The 16373-nt window shown below is 38.9% G+C and overlaps 1 protein-coding gene across 2 annotated transcripts in view; it reads right to left on the bottom strand.

Moving 5' to 3' along the window:
* ttc17 (tetratricopeptide repeat domain 17) overlaps positions 1-11968 on the bottom strand; it is a 78374-nt gene extending 66406 nt beyond the window's left edge. Inside the window, exons 1-3 of one of the 2 annotated variants that reach the window (XM_073049667.1) lie at positions 11910-11968; positions 3970-4059; positions 1728-1897 (exon numbers count right to left, since the gene is read on the bottom strand). In XM_073049667.1, coding sequence (XP_072905768.1) covers positions 1728-1897; positions 3970-4011 — 212 coding nt within the window. In that variant the 5' untranslated portion in view covers positions 4012-4059; positions 11910-11968. The other variant, XM_073049666.1, reaches the window with a different exon arrangement.
* Positions 11969-16373: the final 4405 nt, after the last annotated feature.

The raw sequence follows: 16373 nt of genomic DNA, 5'->3' as shown, positions 1-16373 counted from the left end.
ACACAGGAAACTGGGACCAGCTGGGTGGACAACCCAGTCGGCATGGAGTTGTTGGGCCTGTATCCATGCTGTTTGCTCTATGTTTGCATTTAATCCCTTAAGCCTGCTTTCCCATAACTCCATACTACCAATTATAATCAACAAACTTTAATAACCTCCTTTCATGTAAGTGTCAGCTGTAAAAATATTCAAAGCCTCCCTTTCTCAAAACATTTTTGGAAGTAGAGTTCCAATGACAGAGCATTCCAAGAGAAAAATATTCATTTGACCTCTCTTACGTTGGCGAATCCTTATTACTAAACAGGGCGCCATAGTACTGTAGCGATGCTATTACAGCTCAGGGAATTCTGGAGTTGACAGTTCAATATTGATGCTGGAGTCTCTCTGTACATCCTCCCTGTGGAATGCATGGGCTCTCCCTGGGTGCTTCAGTTTCTGTTTACAGACCAAAGATGTACTGGGTAGGTTAAATGGTCATAGTAAATTGTCCCATGATTAGGTTAGGGTTAATCAGAGTTGTGGAGTTGCCAGCAAAGTGTGGCTTGAAGGACCAGAAGGGCCTATTCCGCCTTATTGCTAAATAAATAATCAATCAGCCAACCCTACCCTTACATTATGCCACCAGAGGAAACATCCCCTTCACATTTCCTGCTGCGAAATCCTATCAGCATCTTGCATTTTTCAATCAAGTCACCTCTCTTCCAAATTCCACAGGATTCAAGCCTCCGTCATAGAAACCTTCTTCATAACACAACCCATCCATTTTAACTAACAATCTTGTAACCTTCTCCAAACTGTTTTCCAACACTTTTAAATCCTTTCTTAAATAAAGAGACTATTTACACAGTGCTCTTTGAGCTGATCTTACCAAACCCCTAAATAAAACATAACCATACAATAGTAGTTCTTTAATTTTTCTAATTACATATTGGTGTTTTGGATGTCATGCATGGGAATATCCAGATTAGCTTGCATCTCAGAGCTCTACAAGTTACTTAAGTAATAGTCTTCGTTTATACTTTTTCTGCCAAAATTAATTTCACATTTTTCCTCCATAATGAATATTTTCATTTTTTCATATTAAACTTCCATTGGCCAGATCTTTGCTTACTCACTTAAACTAGCCATATCCTTTGTAGTCTCCTCATAGACACTTTGAAACCTATTTTACTATTCATCTGCTTATCACCTGCAAATTTAGTATACTTTTGATCCCTTCAAAAAGGTAGTTGATACAAATCACAAATGTTAAGGCCCTGCATGGATTCCCTGGGCACCAATAAGAAAAAGAGTCATTCGTGCTCAATCCACATTTCCTGTGAGCCAGACAATCTTTTGCCAATGCCTCCTACATAATGGGCTCCTATTTTCTGCAATGACTTGAACGTTAAATGCCCTGTGGAATCCAGGCACAACATTCCATTGATTTCCTTTTATCTAGAGAATATGCTGCTTCATCAGAGAACTCTACAAAAAAAATCGGTCACACATGATTTTCATTTTTAAAAAAACATACCAATTTTTTGCCAATTACTTTTTTTTAATACAACACACAAAATGCTGGAGAAACTCAGCAGATCAGGCAGGCTTCTAGCCTTTGTTGTAAAGATCAAATCTTCATTAATCTTCATTGCCTTCCTATCGTTAATATAAAATGGTCCACTTCAAGATCGTGGAGCTAAACAAATAATATTATAAAAAATATTTTATTTTTAAAGAACAAACACCTGATATCCTTGCTCTCCAAGGAAATATATGTCCCATCATAAAGGTCAAGGTCCCCAAGAGGAACTTTAGCTTTAATGCAGTCGGAATCTTCTTTGTAATGTCTCTGTTCCAAACCTGTGTCCCGGTCTTCATTTTCTTCTATATGAATTTTTTGAGCAACTAAATGTTTCTGTATTCAAAGAAGGTGAATGATTAATTTCCATAATCTTGATGGAATTACATTTTAAACAATCAAAAAATTGTGTATCTATTATTCCAAATTTTCCCAGAAAATAAGGCAACTTTTAATAATAAATGAGGCTTAAAATTTATAACAAAATGTTAAACTACATAAATGAAATTAGTAAGATGAACAAAACATCGTTGGTTCCTAAATTTCAAAAATTAAATGAAGCTAACTTCAGACTTTTTATAGAATTTGTAATTTCATCTTTTATTCAAAATGACACTTTTTTTTGTCACAAATTGTTCAATGTTCATTGTTTTATGACTGATTAGCCAACTTAATGCCAAAAAGAGAAGCTGATAATGTACAGGTAATTAAACAAAAATAATCCTAATACATTAGTTTCAATTTTGTATTAATACTGATTAGTCTTTTTCATTTTTATTTATTTCCAGCATCTGCAGATTCACTCATGTAGTCTTTTTCATTTAATTACTTTGTTTATATAGTTCACATCAATAACTATAAAAAGGAGTTTCCAACAAACTGACTTTAAACTTTGAAATTGTACATGTGCCACCTTCTTGTTACTATCAGGTACAGGAGCCTAAAGAACCATGCTCAATGATCTAGAAATAGCTGCTTCCCCTCCGCCAGATTTCTGAATGGCCCATGAACACTCTTTATTCCTTCTTTTTGTGCTATTTATTTTGTTAACTTTTAATGTCTTTGTAATGTACTGCTGCCACAAAACAAAAAAATTCCCATTATATGTCAGTGATAATAAATTTGATTCATTCAGGATTCAAGTAAACATCATGCAATAAAGATTGCTCAATTGATCTTGCTTGTAAGGCACAGACCCTTATCTTTAATCTTGGTTACCGATGCCATTACATTAGAATTATAGCTGACCTGGCTCATGCTTTTAAAAGCCTAGAACTTCACTGAAAAATATTTCCAATTCCTGCTGTGAAATAATGCAGCTCATTGGCAGCTAACACTCCAAATTTCTGCATGCCTTCAAGACTCACAGCAGGTTCTTTTATCTCCTATCTGGAAAGACAATGAAGTTACATGCGAGACTGTAATTTTATATAGGTTTTCATTTATACATCAGATTTAGTGAGATTTTCTATTTCTCACCTCATGAAATTACATGATGCTTTATGTCTGGATTTGGATTTCATCTACGCAAATCAAATCTTCAAACCAAACTAACTAAAAATTAAGCTGTCAATTGTGCTTTTTTTAATCACAGCATTAATCAATTTCAGTAGGAAGAGAACAATTTTAGTGATTTAATCTTGAATCATGATTTGTAAGAACACACAAAACAAAAGAAGCCATTTCATAGTGATTAAAAAAAGATTATAAAAGCAAGGAAATACTGAAAATACAGTGGAAGTCTGATAATCCACTACCCTTAGAACTCTCGATTATTAATTTCCCACTCTACCTTTAATTCACTCATCTTCAAAAGAGGTTATATAGTGGTGTAATAAATGCTTCAGCATATCTGATGATTTTTTAAAAAAAGGTACATGGGAAACTTTGTGCGTTTAAAAGGAGTGTGGAAATGTGTTTCCAATGTTTTTTTTTAAAAAGTACTCAAGATAAGTCAATGCTGAAACATCAAGATTTCCAAACAGATACAGAACTTTCAGTGTTTCAATGTACTCAGCAAGTGAGGCAGCATCCATGGAGAGACAGTCAATATTCCAGGTATATGGTCTTTCAACAGAACTGGAAAAAGATTACAAACAATTTTCTTTGGAATTACTCCAGTACTGATGCAAGACCAATTTGACACACTAATTCTGTTTGACTTTCTAGAATGCTGCTTGACCTGAGCATTTCCAGGATTTTCTGTTTTTTTAAAAGTTGAGATGGATACATTCACAAGATTACTCAACCTGCTAATCAGATAGCAGTTTGCTTTGTTATTATCCTAGCCTGTAGAATAATACTTTAAAAGACAGTAATCCCTGCTTACAGATGTCCTCTTATATTTTGTTTTTCTTCAAACTCACCTTCTCTCATTTCATGCATATTAGATAAAAAGATCAACTTACTTCCAACTCTTTGAGGTAGTCAACTGTAGCTTCTTGTCGCATAAACACCACCAAATCGTGGGGATGTTTCAAATTAAGAGGAGAGTCCACCTGTGGAAATCAAAAGGATTATTACAACATGTTCAATCACCTCAGAATCTATTTCCATAGATGAGCAACTAAATTATCATTACTTCATATGCAGATATTTATTCAGAAGAGTATCATTCCTCTCAAATCTCTGAGTGCATTCCTAATAAATATGAGCCTTATAAAGTTATTGGGACAAACCACAGTCCTATTAAATTCAGTGAGTAAAGGTACAACAATGATGGAAGCAGAAAGAAGGAAAAGATTAAATCAGAAGATCTTCTGGACATCATAGACACTTTCCATGGCAAGGGTGACCTAACTTTAGAGCTGAGGCCCTAATGGTGCAAAGATCACTATAACCTAAACACTTGTGAAAATCATTTTGCCCACATCCTCTATTGGATGAGCCATAATTTTAGCCTGTTACACTTTGGAAAATGGAAGCCATCATCACTAGCTCCATCATAAATTGCACATTTTTTCCCAGAGACCACTACTTCAGTTTGAACCAGTCTGTTGACACTGTGCTGAACTTGCAATCACATATCTGCTCCATTAAAGATCTGATTCACTTCAGCCCATCTGTCAAAATCCTCACTCAAGACCATCTCCAAAAAAAATGTTACACTGCTCTCCTAGCTGCTCTCTCATTGTCTATCATTTCTAAACTGCTGCTCATGCAAAACAATTTCCTTATTAAAAACACATTCATCCTCAATTCCTATTATTCAAAATTTAACATTTTCATGATTCTATTAAAACCTTGCATGGTTATATACACCCTGAATCCTAAACCCTAATACTCTCTGATCCCCGTTTTCCATTGAGAATGGTATCTTCTGCATCATTTCCAACAACCTTCGCTTGCATATTGCTGGTAGTTGTGTTCGCAATCATCCTACATTCCAAGCCTTATAACCATATAACAATTACAGCACGGAAACAGGCCACCTCGGCCCTTCTAGTCCATGCCGAACTCTTACTCTCACCTACTCCTACCGACCTGCTCTCAGCCCAAAACCCTCCATTCCTTTCCTGTCCATATACTTATCCAATTTTTTTTAAATGACAATATCAAACCTGCCTCTACCACTTCTACTGGAGCTACCACTCTGCGAGTAAAGAAGTTCCCCCTCGTGTTACCCTTAAACTTTTGCCCTTAACTCTCCAGCTCATGTCATCTAGTTTGAATCTCCCCTACTCTCAATGGAAAAAGCCTAACCACATCAACTCTATCTATCCCCCTCATAATTTTAAATACCTCTATCAAGTCCCTCCCTCAACGTTCTACGCTCCAAAGAATAAAGACCTAACTTGTTCAACCTTTTTCTGTAACTTAGGTGCTGAAACCCAGGTAACATTCTAGTAAATCTCCTCTGTACTCTCCCTATTTTGTTGACATCTTTCCTATGATTTGGTGACCAGAACTGTACACTATGCCTTAATTAGTTTGATTTTAAAGCAACTTAAAATCCATAAGACCTCAAGACATAAAACACAAGATGACTTCATGGGCTGAATGGCCCAATTCTGCTCCCACGTCTTATGGCCTGAAATGCTTTTTGTTTTACTGAGACTTGGTGTCCGCCATTCCAGACACAGCGATACAGTTCATTAGCTTCACGATTCACCACCAAGGCAGGATGCTGAGTCTTTCAAAGGCAGTGGAGCTGGAGTTTGCTTTATGATTAAATCCTTGTGGTGCGCAAATGCAGCAGTTCTTTCTGAGTCCTACTCGCTGACCTAGAACATCTTGTGATCAAGTGTCATCCATTTTATCTGCCACAAGAGTCTTCAGCCTTTATTTTGGTAGCGGTGTACACTTGACCTCAGGCCTGTGTGAAAACAGGCATTAGATGAACTGAGCGATGTAATCAACAGGTATGAAACAGCGCACCTTGATACCTTTACCATCACTTTGGGGCATTTTAACCAGACCAGCATAAAAAACTCCCTAAATATTTATCACCAACATGTCACTTGCAGAACCAGAGGAGCCGACACACTAGACCACTGTTACTGTAGACAACCAACTTACCATGCCATCTCACTGCTACACTTTGGAAGGTTTGATCACCTTGCTATACTTCTACTCCCAGAGTATAGGCAGAGACTGAAGACCACAGCATGAAGAAGGTACGGACAAGAGAGATGGAGAAGCACTTACAGGATTGCTTTGAGTTTGTGTCTAAGTGAACATACCTGAATCAAAACCAGTAGATGAACCAGGAGATGCGTAGTCTGCTGAGAGCTAGATCTGTGGCATTCAAATCTTGTGATCCAGGACTATACAAGAATGCCAAGGGTGACTTACAGAGCAGTCTAATTGAGGCTAAAGGTGGATCAACTCTGGCAAAGTTTGCAGGCCATTACTTTCTACAAAGTGAAACCTAACATCCTGAATGGCAGTGATGCTTGACTCCCAAATGAGCTCAACACCTTTCATGCTAGTTTTCAAAAGGAGAATAAAACTACAGCCAAGAGGATCTCTGCAGCATCCAATGACCTTGTGATCTCTGTCTCAGAGGCCAACATCAGAACGTCTTTCAAGGTGAATTCTTGCAAGACAACATGCCCCGATGGTGTAGGGCTCAGAAAAGCTGTGCCAACCAACTGGCAGGTGTATTCAAAGACATTTTCAACCTTTCATTGCCACAGTCAGAAGTTCCCAACCATTTCAAAAGGGCAACAATCATACCAGTGCCCAAGAAGAGCAGGGTGAGCTGCCTTAACGACTGAGGTCCTTTAACACTGACATCTACAGTGATAAAATGCTTTGAGAGGTTGGTTATGGCCAGAATCAATGCCTGTCAAAGCAAGGACCTGAACCCACAGCAATTAGCCTTTTGCCACAATAGGCCTACAGCTGATGCGATCTCAATGGCTCTCCAGGTAGCCTTGGATCATCTTGACAATACTAATACTTACGTCAGGCTGCTGTTTATTGACTACGCTCATCATTTAACACAAACATTTCTACAGTTCTGATTAAGAAGCTCCAAAACCTGGGCCTCTGTACCTCCCTCTGCATCTGGATCATCAACATCCTCTCTGGAAGACTACAGTCTATGCAGATCAGAAATAACATATCCTCTGGTGCACCTTAAGGATGCGTTCTTAGCCCACTGCTCTACTCACTCTACACCAATGATGGTGTGGTTAAGTACAGCTCAAATGCTAACTATAAATTTTCCGATGACAATTATTGTTGGCAGTATTTCAGATGGTGACAAGAAGGCATACAGGTGCAAGACGGATCAGCTAGTTGAGTGGTGTCACAGCAACAACCTTGCACTAAACATCAGTAAAATCAAAGAATTGATTGTGGCATTCAGACAAGGCCACATACATCAGTCCTCATTGAGGGATCAGAAGTGGAAAAGGAGAGCTATTTCAATTTCCTGAATATCAACATTTCTGAGGATCTATCCTGGGCCCAACATATTGATGCAGTTATGAAAGTGGCACGACAACAGCTATATTTCATTAGGAGTTTTGCTATGTCACCAAAGACATTTGCAAATTTCTACAGATGGACTGTGGAGAGCATTCTAACTGGCTGCATCACTGCCTGGTATGGGGATGGGGGCTACTGCATAGCATTGAAATAAGCTGCAGAAAGTTGTAAACTCAGTCAGTGCCATCATGGGCACTAGCCTCCCCAGCATCCAGGACATCGATAAGGAGTGCTGCCTTAAAAAGGCACATTCATCATTAAGGACCTCCATCACCCAGGACACGGCCTCTTTTCCTCCTTGATGGTAGGAATGAGGTACAGGAAGGAACCTGAAGGCACACATTCTATGATTCTGGAACAGCTTCTTTCCCTCTGCCATCAGATTTCTGAATGGACACTGAACCCATGAACACCACTTCACTACTTTTTTTTCCTCTTTTTGCACTACTTATTTATCTTAAATATATATACACACTTTACAGTAATTTACAGATTTTGTTATTATATATTGCAATGTACTGTTGCCATCACACTACAAATTTCACAACAGATGCCTATGATATTAAGCCTGATTTTGAATCTCATTGTATCATACATATTAGTTGGAGTAAAGTAATTCTTTTTCTGGAAAATCAAAACAGAAATTGTTGAAAGCACTCATAGGCAGCATCAGAGAAAGACAGTGTTACTTATGGGTTTGGGCTCAGGACTGGAAAAATAAGAACACAACTTAAGAGCATCTAGTAGTTTCTTCACTTATCTGTTATACATTTCCTTATTATCTTTTAGGCCTAAGTATTTATTAATTCAAAACTATGTTAATGTAATTTATTACAACAGCAATACGCATAGTTCACTCATACTTTAACAAACTGCAAATCACCCACATTGAAATTACTTTTACACTAAAACGTAGGTGCACATGAATGATTTTCTGACGATGCACTAATTCACCCCGGCAGAGAAAAAAAACTGGTTCATAAACAAATAATGGATAATTCTGACTGTTCTGGAGGAAAAATTGTTACGATTATCTGGTGTAAAAGTTCAAAGAAAACCAACTGATTATGTAAATGATAGTGGTATGTGAAATTGAAAGTATTCACATTTTCATTAAAAAAAAATTTAAATCTGCATATCAATTTTGGGTCGCAATTATGTATCTAATGATGTTTTTCTTACAACTTAGATGATATTAAAAATACTAAGCTAGTGTGAATGTGGATCAGAAACAAAAGGCAATTTCCACTTTCACACTTGGGTTGTAATCCAACAGGATTTTTGTACCTCTTAGATTTAATCTATGAGAATTCAAACACATACAAATTTTTTAAAAAGAGATTTACTTAATTTAAATTGACTTCAGGTTTAGAAAGATGGCATGAATAACTGACGAAGTTCAGTAAATTATTAGAGCTAATTTTCTATTATTACTTGATCAGTACAATTCAAAAATTATCTTCTCAACCAAGATATCCTCTGACAAAATCAAAAATACCATTTTAAAAGGAAGTGGATCATCAATTTGCGCCACAACAGCTATCTACAATCATTGCAATTTATGAAATAAACTGAAATGTGCCAATACAGTATTCTGCATTATCAACCTCCATCTACAACTCTCATCGAGGTATGTTGGCAACAAATGCAAAATACCACAGCACTAAAACATCAAACAATCTGAATGACTTCCAAGAGTAATAACCTAGCAACTCTTGTTTTAAAATCTAAACACTTCCTCCCTAAAAGCAGTTGTGGTCATGTAGTTGATTTACGCGCACAAAGGTAATAACTTAAACAACGCAAACACAGATCACATTAAGACTGATCAGATTCCAGACAGCTTTACTCCAAAATAATTTCACAACATATGTCAGTGATATTAAACCTGATTCTGCAGGTGAACAAGGTGGACTTGTTCAATAAATAAATAATATTGGTGAAGAATCAATATGGAATTGTAGTCTGCCTTCCTGGCAAGTTGCATGCAAAACAATTATTTGAAATGTTAATTTAATAGCATATTGTTCCAACTGCCAAAGTTTCAAGCAAAACTGCCATGCATAATTCTCATGCAGGTACATATATAACCTGATCTATTAAGGAAATGACATATCAACTGAGTATTTTATTTCTTGCATCCAAACAGCGGAATGAACATGGCAAGTATTACAACATATGAGACCATATTGCTTAATCAAATCAAAACCACAAATTTATGATCTTAATTAGAAAAGTCCCTAAACCTATTCATAGCCTTTTTTAAAAAAAATTAAGTGCAAATCATTAGAAAATTCCAAATACATATATTGTAAAACACCAAATAATTATATTTCTAGCTACATGATAACACTTGCATGTTCAATTTAGTGTAAATGATGATGCACTTTCTAAAAATTGCAACCAAATTTCTAAGAAGTTGAACACGTACAGCCAAAAGTTCAGAGAGACAAATTTAATGCTTTCTATTAAGTTTTGCATGACTACCGGTATATACTTTCCAAAACAAACCATTAAATAAACACATTTTTAAAACGGCCTGGTAACCCACGACACACAGAAACAGAGGTCTGTAACCATCACCCGATCTGGCTTTTGTCTGGTTGCAGACCAAATAATCCGTTTGACTCTGACCCGCCAGGTCTACTCAGGCGCAATTAGGGATACGCAATAAATGTCATCCTCACCCATGATTCCACAAAATAAAAGCTGAGGTGTAACTTTCAGCCCTGGCAACAATTTCGTACGTTATTCAATATTCTGTTATTACTTACCCTTGTGCTACCTTAATGTAATGTTGTGATGTAAGATGGACTGCAAAATAAAGTTTCTCACCCCAACTTGGTACATGGAATAATAAAAAATCAATTTACTAAATGCTGTCCAGATGTCAAGCAAAGTGGATAGAACTCCTCCTGCAACTGATACAATGGCAAGGTGTAGGGTTGGAGCAGGACGAATTTGAGGGAGAATGTGTTGGGCTAGATGGCAGAGACTGGCTAGATTATGTATTGCATTGAACTGCTGCTGCTGCTTAGTTAACCAATTTCACATCACATGCTGGAGATAATAAAACCTGATTCTGAATGGGGAATTCAAAACAATATTGCCAGGTCCATCATCATGCATGAGTCAGATGAGGCAAGGATAGCAGATTTCCTTCCATGTGCCACACAGGTATTTGGTCATAATCAATACTGTTTGCTGTATGTACATTCTACTAATACAGGTTTGTGCATTTTCAGTTAAATCCTAAATGGTGTAATTGTGAGGAATAACCTGTCATAACTTTTTCTGTTCATATACTCTGGGCAATTCCAAAAAATACACCATGACAACTACTAACCTGTACAAAAGTGAATGCCCTCAATAGTTTATTCTTTATCGCAGGAGATCTGAGTACAAGAGTAGAAACATCCCCCCTCCATGAGGTTACATCTAGAATATTGTCTACGGGTCCCGTCTCTATCGAAATAAAGAGATATTTGGGATAACGACGGTCCAGCAAATGTTCACACTAGCTTGACTCTCGGAATGGTTGACATCCGGTTTAGAAGAGTGAGTATGATCACAATGAAGTGTTTAACATACTTGAGAACTCCACATGCAGGTATAATGTTTCCCTCTGCTGGTGGGGCACAAAACTAGGGGTCGAAGTCTCGAAGAATGAGGGTACGTTCAGGACAGGTGTGAAGGAATTCTTTCACTCTGTCGGTTACTGGAAGAACTCAGCGGGTAGAGTTTCAGAATTTTCTACCAAAGAGGGCTGAGGAAGCGCAGTGTATTCAGGGGGTATTGAATTCACACAGAAAAAGTCATACTGAGATGAAAGATCGCCCATGATTTTAGTGAATAGCAGAGCGGCTTAAGGCGCCACTTGTATCTCGTGTGTTTTTGTTTGAGCGGAGGTGGCGCAGGGAGGAAGGGACGCCACGATTAGGAGGGAACAGGGTACCGAGCCTCAGACGCTGTTCGTCATAATACAACCGTGAAAACTCGTCATCTGTCGAGTGACTTGCGTTCCTATGGATCAAAGACCGAACCCGTGGGATAGGCTAGAGAACTGGTTACATTGCGAAATCTTTCCCTCCCGACCCAGAATAAAATCCTGCAGGCCTCGGAGATCTCAGTCCGTCCGCAAACTTTTACAGCCAGCAAACCGATAGCATGCCTGCCTTGCCGGCACAACGCCCGCCTGACCAGCCATAGACCCCATCCCCCGACAACAAATCCCGTTCACCGACGCCCCACCTGCTGCTGAATTTTCCCATCCTCGGTTACAATCCAGTGCGTAGTGGCCAACGAGGTTCTCAAAGCCGACAGCAGGACCGCGAACAAGAGGCGTCGGCGGTGACAGCAGCCACCGTGTTCCTCCTCACTACACATCGCCATGTTTAATCAGCGCTCCCACCTTTCAAACGCCCTCCCAACGAACCGGAAGTGCATCACCCGACGTCGGAAACCCCTCCATCATTGTGTGGGGCAAAAGAGGGAGCTGCCGTCTCCCTGGCAGTCTGCCGGGATGGAGGATGAGACGCAGCTTCGGCGGTAGAGGAGGCGGGCAGGACGGGTAGTGGCTGATGTGTAGGACGAGTGCGCTCCTGCCATCCCAATAGGACTTCGTGTCGGCCCAAGGTTTTCAATGAGTTTCTGAACCCGGTATAGAGCGCGCAGGAGAGGGAGCGTGATGTATTTTTTTGCACGGAAACATTATTGAGAATGTTCACGAATCTTTTAGGCTGTCCACTTGCTATTCCCGCAACGGAGCTCGGAATAGTGGCTACTTAAATCTGGTGCAGGGTACGCGAAGGTCGCAACCGAGCCGACTGCTCGAGTATGGCATTAGTGTTGGGATTTGACCTGGGAGAGAAGTTGATACTGTTTTGGTTGAATGTTAAAAAGACTGTCTTGATGGCATCTTTCCAGAGCATTGAAGTGCCTGTAAACACTGATTCAACTCTCAGAAATGTAAGGGCAGAGAATTATGACTCTTTGCGTGAAGCTCTGATAGAAATAATTTAATATTTCCATTTAAGACTATGTACTAAATTATTCCGTTGAAATCTAGTCACAGCCAAGGGTACTTCAGTATACAATACCATTTTAAGGCATTAAAATAATCTATCGCTTACTCAAAATTGATGAACTTCGGATGGCGGACTTGGGTCCCTCCTTTTAAAAAAGGGAAATGGGGCCACCGCGCCGATTTACAGGTAGGATTGAAACACGGAGGCTTTAGACTCTCACTCCTGACGATCCTACTGGCAAATGTACAATCTGGAGATATGGCTCACACCTGCAATTTCAGATGCAGGACGGCTCAATCTTTTAAAGTTAGAGGTGGCGTATGCTTTATGATTAACTCATCGTGGTGCACGAACGTGACAGTTCTGTCTCAGTCCTGCTCACCCATCCTGGAACATCTAGCGGCGGATAAAATGGACATCTGTTAAGAGAGTTTTCCACCTTCATCCTGATAATGTATATTCCACCTATACATTAGGGAGGCACTGGATGAGCTGGGCAAAATAATTAGCAGACACGAAACTGTGCACTCTCGATTTCCTATCAACTTGAAAATTCTGAATAACTACCACTGACATATCACCTGTGGAAGCAGAGGAGCTAACACACTTGGCCACTGATATACCACCATCAAGAATGCTTACTGTACCATCTCACTTACACACTTTGGAAAGTCCTATCATCTAACTGCACTTCTACAACCAACATAAAGGCACAGACTAAAGACCACAGCATGAGTGGGGAGAACCAAGGTATGGTCAAGAGAGGCAGAGGAATGCTTACAGTCAGTGGACTGGACAGAATTCAGGTACTAATTGTCGAATCTGATTGAATACGCCAGAGTTGTCACCAATCTTATCAAGACCCGTGTGGATGAGAATGCGCCATTGTGAACATATCCAACCGAAAGCCATGGATGAACCAAGAGTTTTGTTGTTTGCTGAGGGCTAAATCTGTGGCATTTAAGACTGGTGGTCCAGAACAATACAAGATATCCAGGTGTGACCTACAGAGCAAGGAAAAACAATTCTGATTGAGGTTTGAGACAGAAATGGATGTAGGGTACATCAGCCTTGGCAGGGTTTGCAAGCCATTACTTCCTACAGAATGAAATTAACATGAATGGCTGTCATGCTTCACTCCTAGATGAGTTCCTAGATTATTTGCGCTTTGAATAGGAGTTTTAAAAAAAAAACTACATCTGTGTGAATCCCTGCGGTATCTGATGGCCCTGTTAACTGTTTCAAAGGCTGATGTTAGAACATCTTCCAAGAAGGTGAACCCTTGCAAGGCATCAGGCCCAGATGGTGTAGCTGGTAGGGCTCTGAAAACCTGTGCCAACCAACTAGTAGGAGTGGTCAAGGACATCTTCAAACTCTCACTGCTGTAGTTAAAGTTTTCCACCTGCTTCTAAAGAGTAACAATCATGTCAGTACCAAAGAAGAACAGGGTGATCTGCCTCAATGACTATCACCCAGTGGAACTCACATATACTGTGAAGTGATTAAGTGAGATTGGTCATAGCTAGAATCAACCTTTAACTAAGCAAGGCCCTACAGTTACAAGAAAATGTGGTCTGATCTTCATCTAAGTCACAATAATAGTCAAACACAACCTCCCTAAACTAATAGCACAAACAATTGTACTTCTCATGTCTTTATTGAATACATTGTTTAATCATTCACAGTCCAGACTGGAAAAAGTATGTGAACCCTTGTATTTAATAACTGGCAGAACCTCTTTAGTAGCAATAACCTCTACCAAACGTTTTCTCTAGTTGCTGATCAGAATTGCACAACAGCAGGGAGGAATTTTAGACTATTCCTTCATATAAAACTGTTTCAGTTCATTAATATTTCTGGGATACCTTGCATGAGCAGCCCTCTTTAGGTCATGCCACAGCATCTCAATTGGGTTAAGGTTTGGACTCTTACTTGGTCATTCTAAAATACAGATTTTCTTCTTATTAAACCATTATGTTGTTGATTTATGTTTTGGATCATTGTCATTACATCATCCAAATCCTATTAAGTTTCAGGTGATTGACTGCAACCCTGACATTTTCCTGTATAATGTCTTGATACAATTTTGAATTCAGTTTTCCCTTAATGATTACAATCTGTCCAGACCCTGATGTAGCAAACAGCCCCAAACCAGGTTGCTCCTTCCACAATGCTTCATAGTTGTGATGAGGTTTTGGTGTTGGTGTGCAGTGCCCTTTTTCCTCCAAACATAGCGGTATGCATTTCTACCAGAAAGTTCAATTTTTGTCTCATCTATCCACAGAACATTGTCCCAGAAGTGTTGTAGAACATCCAGGTGATAGTTTGCAAACTGGAGATGTACAGCAATGCTTTTTTAGAGGGCAGTTGTTTCCTCCATGGTGTCCTTCCATGAACCTTATTCTTGTTCAGTGTTTTTCTTGTAGAAGACACATAAACAAAGACTTTAGCAAGTTCTAGAGATTTCTGCAGGTCTTTTGCTCTTACCCTTGGGTTCTTTTTCACCTCCTTCAGCATCGCTGATTGTGCTCTTGGTGTGATCTCTGCAGGACTCCCAACAACAACCCAGTACTTAATTTCTCCCATTTGCAGACAATTTCTCTTACTGTGGACTGATGAACACTCAGGTCTTTAGAAATGCTTTTGTAGCCTTTACCAGCTTTGTACATCTCTACAATTTTTCTAAGGTCTTCTAAAGTTGTTTTGATTGAGGCTTGGTGCACATAAATAAATCTTTCTTAAGAGCATGCTCTGTCAGTAACCTGACAAAGTGTGTCTATATACATACATACACACAATTTATACACATACATTTGTGGGTGCGTGTGTGTACACACACTGTAATGGATCAAAAAAGTCCAGAAAATGTACTTGGCTAGTTCCATTATGGGCACTAGTCTCCACAGCATCAAGGAACTATCAAATAGCGGCACCCGTCATTAAAAACCCCCATCACCCTAGGACATGCCACCTTCTCATTGCTACCATTAAGGTGGCGATACAAGAACCTGAAAACACACACTCAGCTTTTCAGGAACAGATTCTTCCACTCTGCCATCAATTTTCTGAATAGACAGTGAACTCATTAATACTACCCCATTTTTTCCTCTTTTGCAGTACTTATTTAATTGTGGCAGTTTACAGATTACTGTTAATTGCAAAAAAAAAATTATTCCAGTTTATAAGCTAGCTTAATGCACTTTTTAAACCATGTGTCTTATAATGCAACTTATTAAATGCCTTCTGGAATTCAAATACGTTTTTACCAGTTTCCCCATCTATTCATATATTTTAGATCTAAGGGATATACCAAAAATATTGGGCAAACTTATCTATAGCACCTTGCCTTGTAAAATTTCCAAAATCCAGGAAATTTTGATTGATTACAGGCAACTCATCTAATATCAGATGAGAAGTCTCCAACCTGTAATGTTAGTTCTTACAGATGTGGTCTGACCTGCTGCATTTTCAATTTGGTTTTCCGGCATGCAAAATTTTCCTCCAGTATTGGTGGCCACTTCAAGGTCCTAATATGCAGTCATTTCCACCACTCTAGTTAAGTTTTTGACCTCTAGTTTGCTAGTTTCTTTCCCTCTAATGATGGATATTAAAGTTATCCATCCCTATAGCCCCTTGAATATTTATTAGGATGCCTAGTGTCTCCTGTTGTGAAGTTGTTTAGTAATCAAGTTAATTTTCCAGTTTCATCCTTTAAAAGGCCAACATTTACCCTCACAAGTTGATTCATTCATTTCCATGGATGCTGAGTTCCTCCAGCATTTTGTGTATTGCTCTGGATACATAGGGAATGTTTCCTCTTCAGGGAGGATGTAGAACTAGGAAGTTAT

This window comes from Hemitrygon akajei, chromosome 6, assembly GCF_048418815.1.
Source record: "Hemitrygon akajei chromosome 6, sHemAka1.3, whole genome shotgun sequence".
NCBI lineage: Eukaryota > Metazoa > Chordata > Chondrichthyes > Myliobatiformes > Dasyatidae > Hemitrygon > Hemitrygon akajei.
Note: the sequence above shows the minus strand (reverse complement) of the source record. Positions and strands in the feature narration are given on the sequence as shown.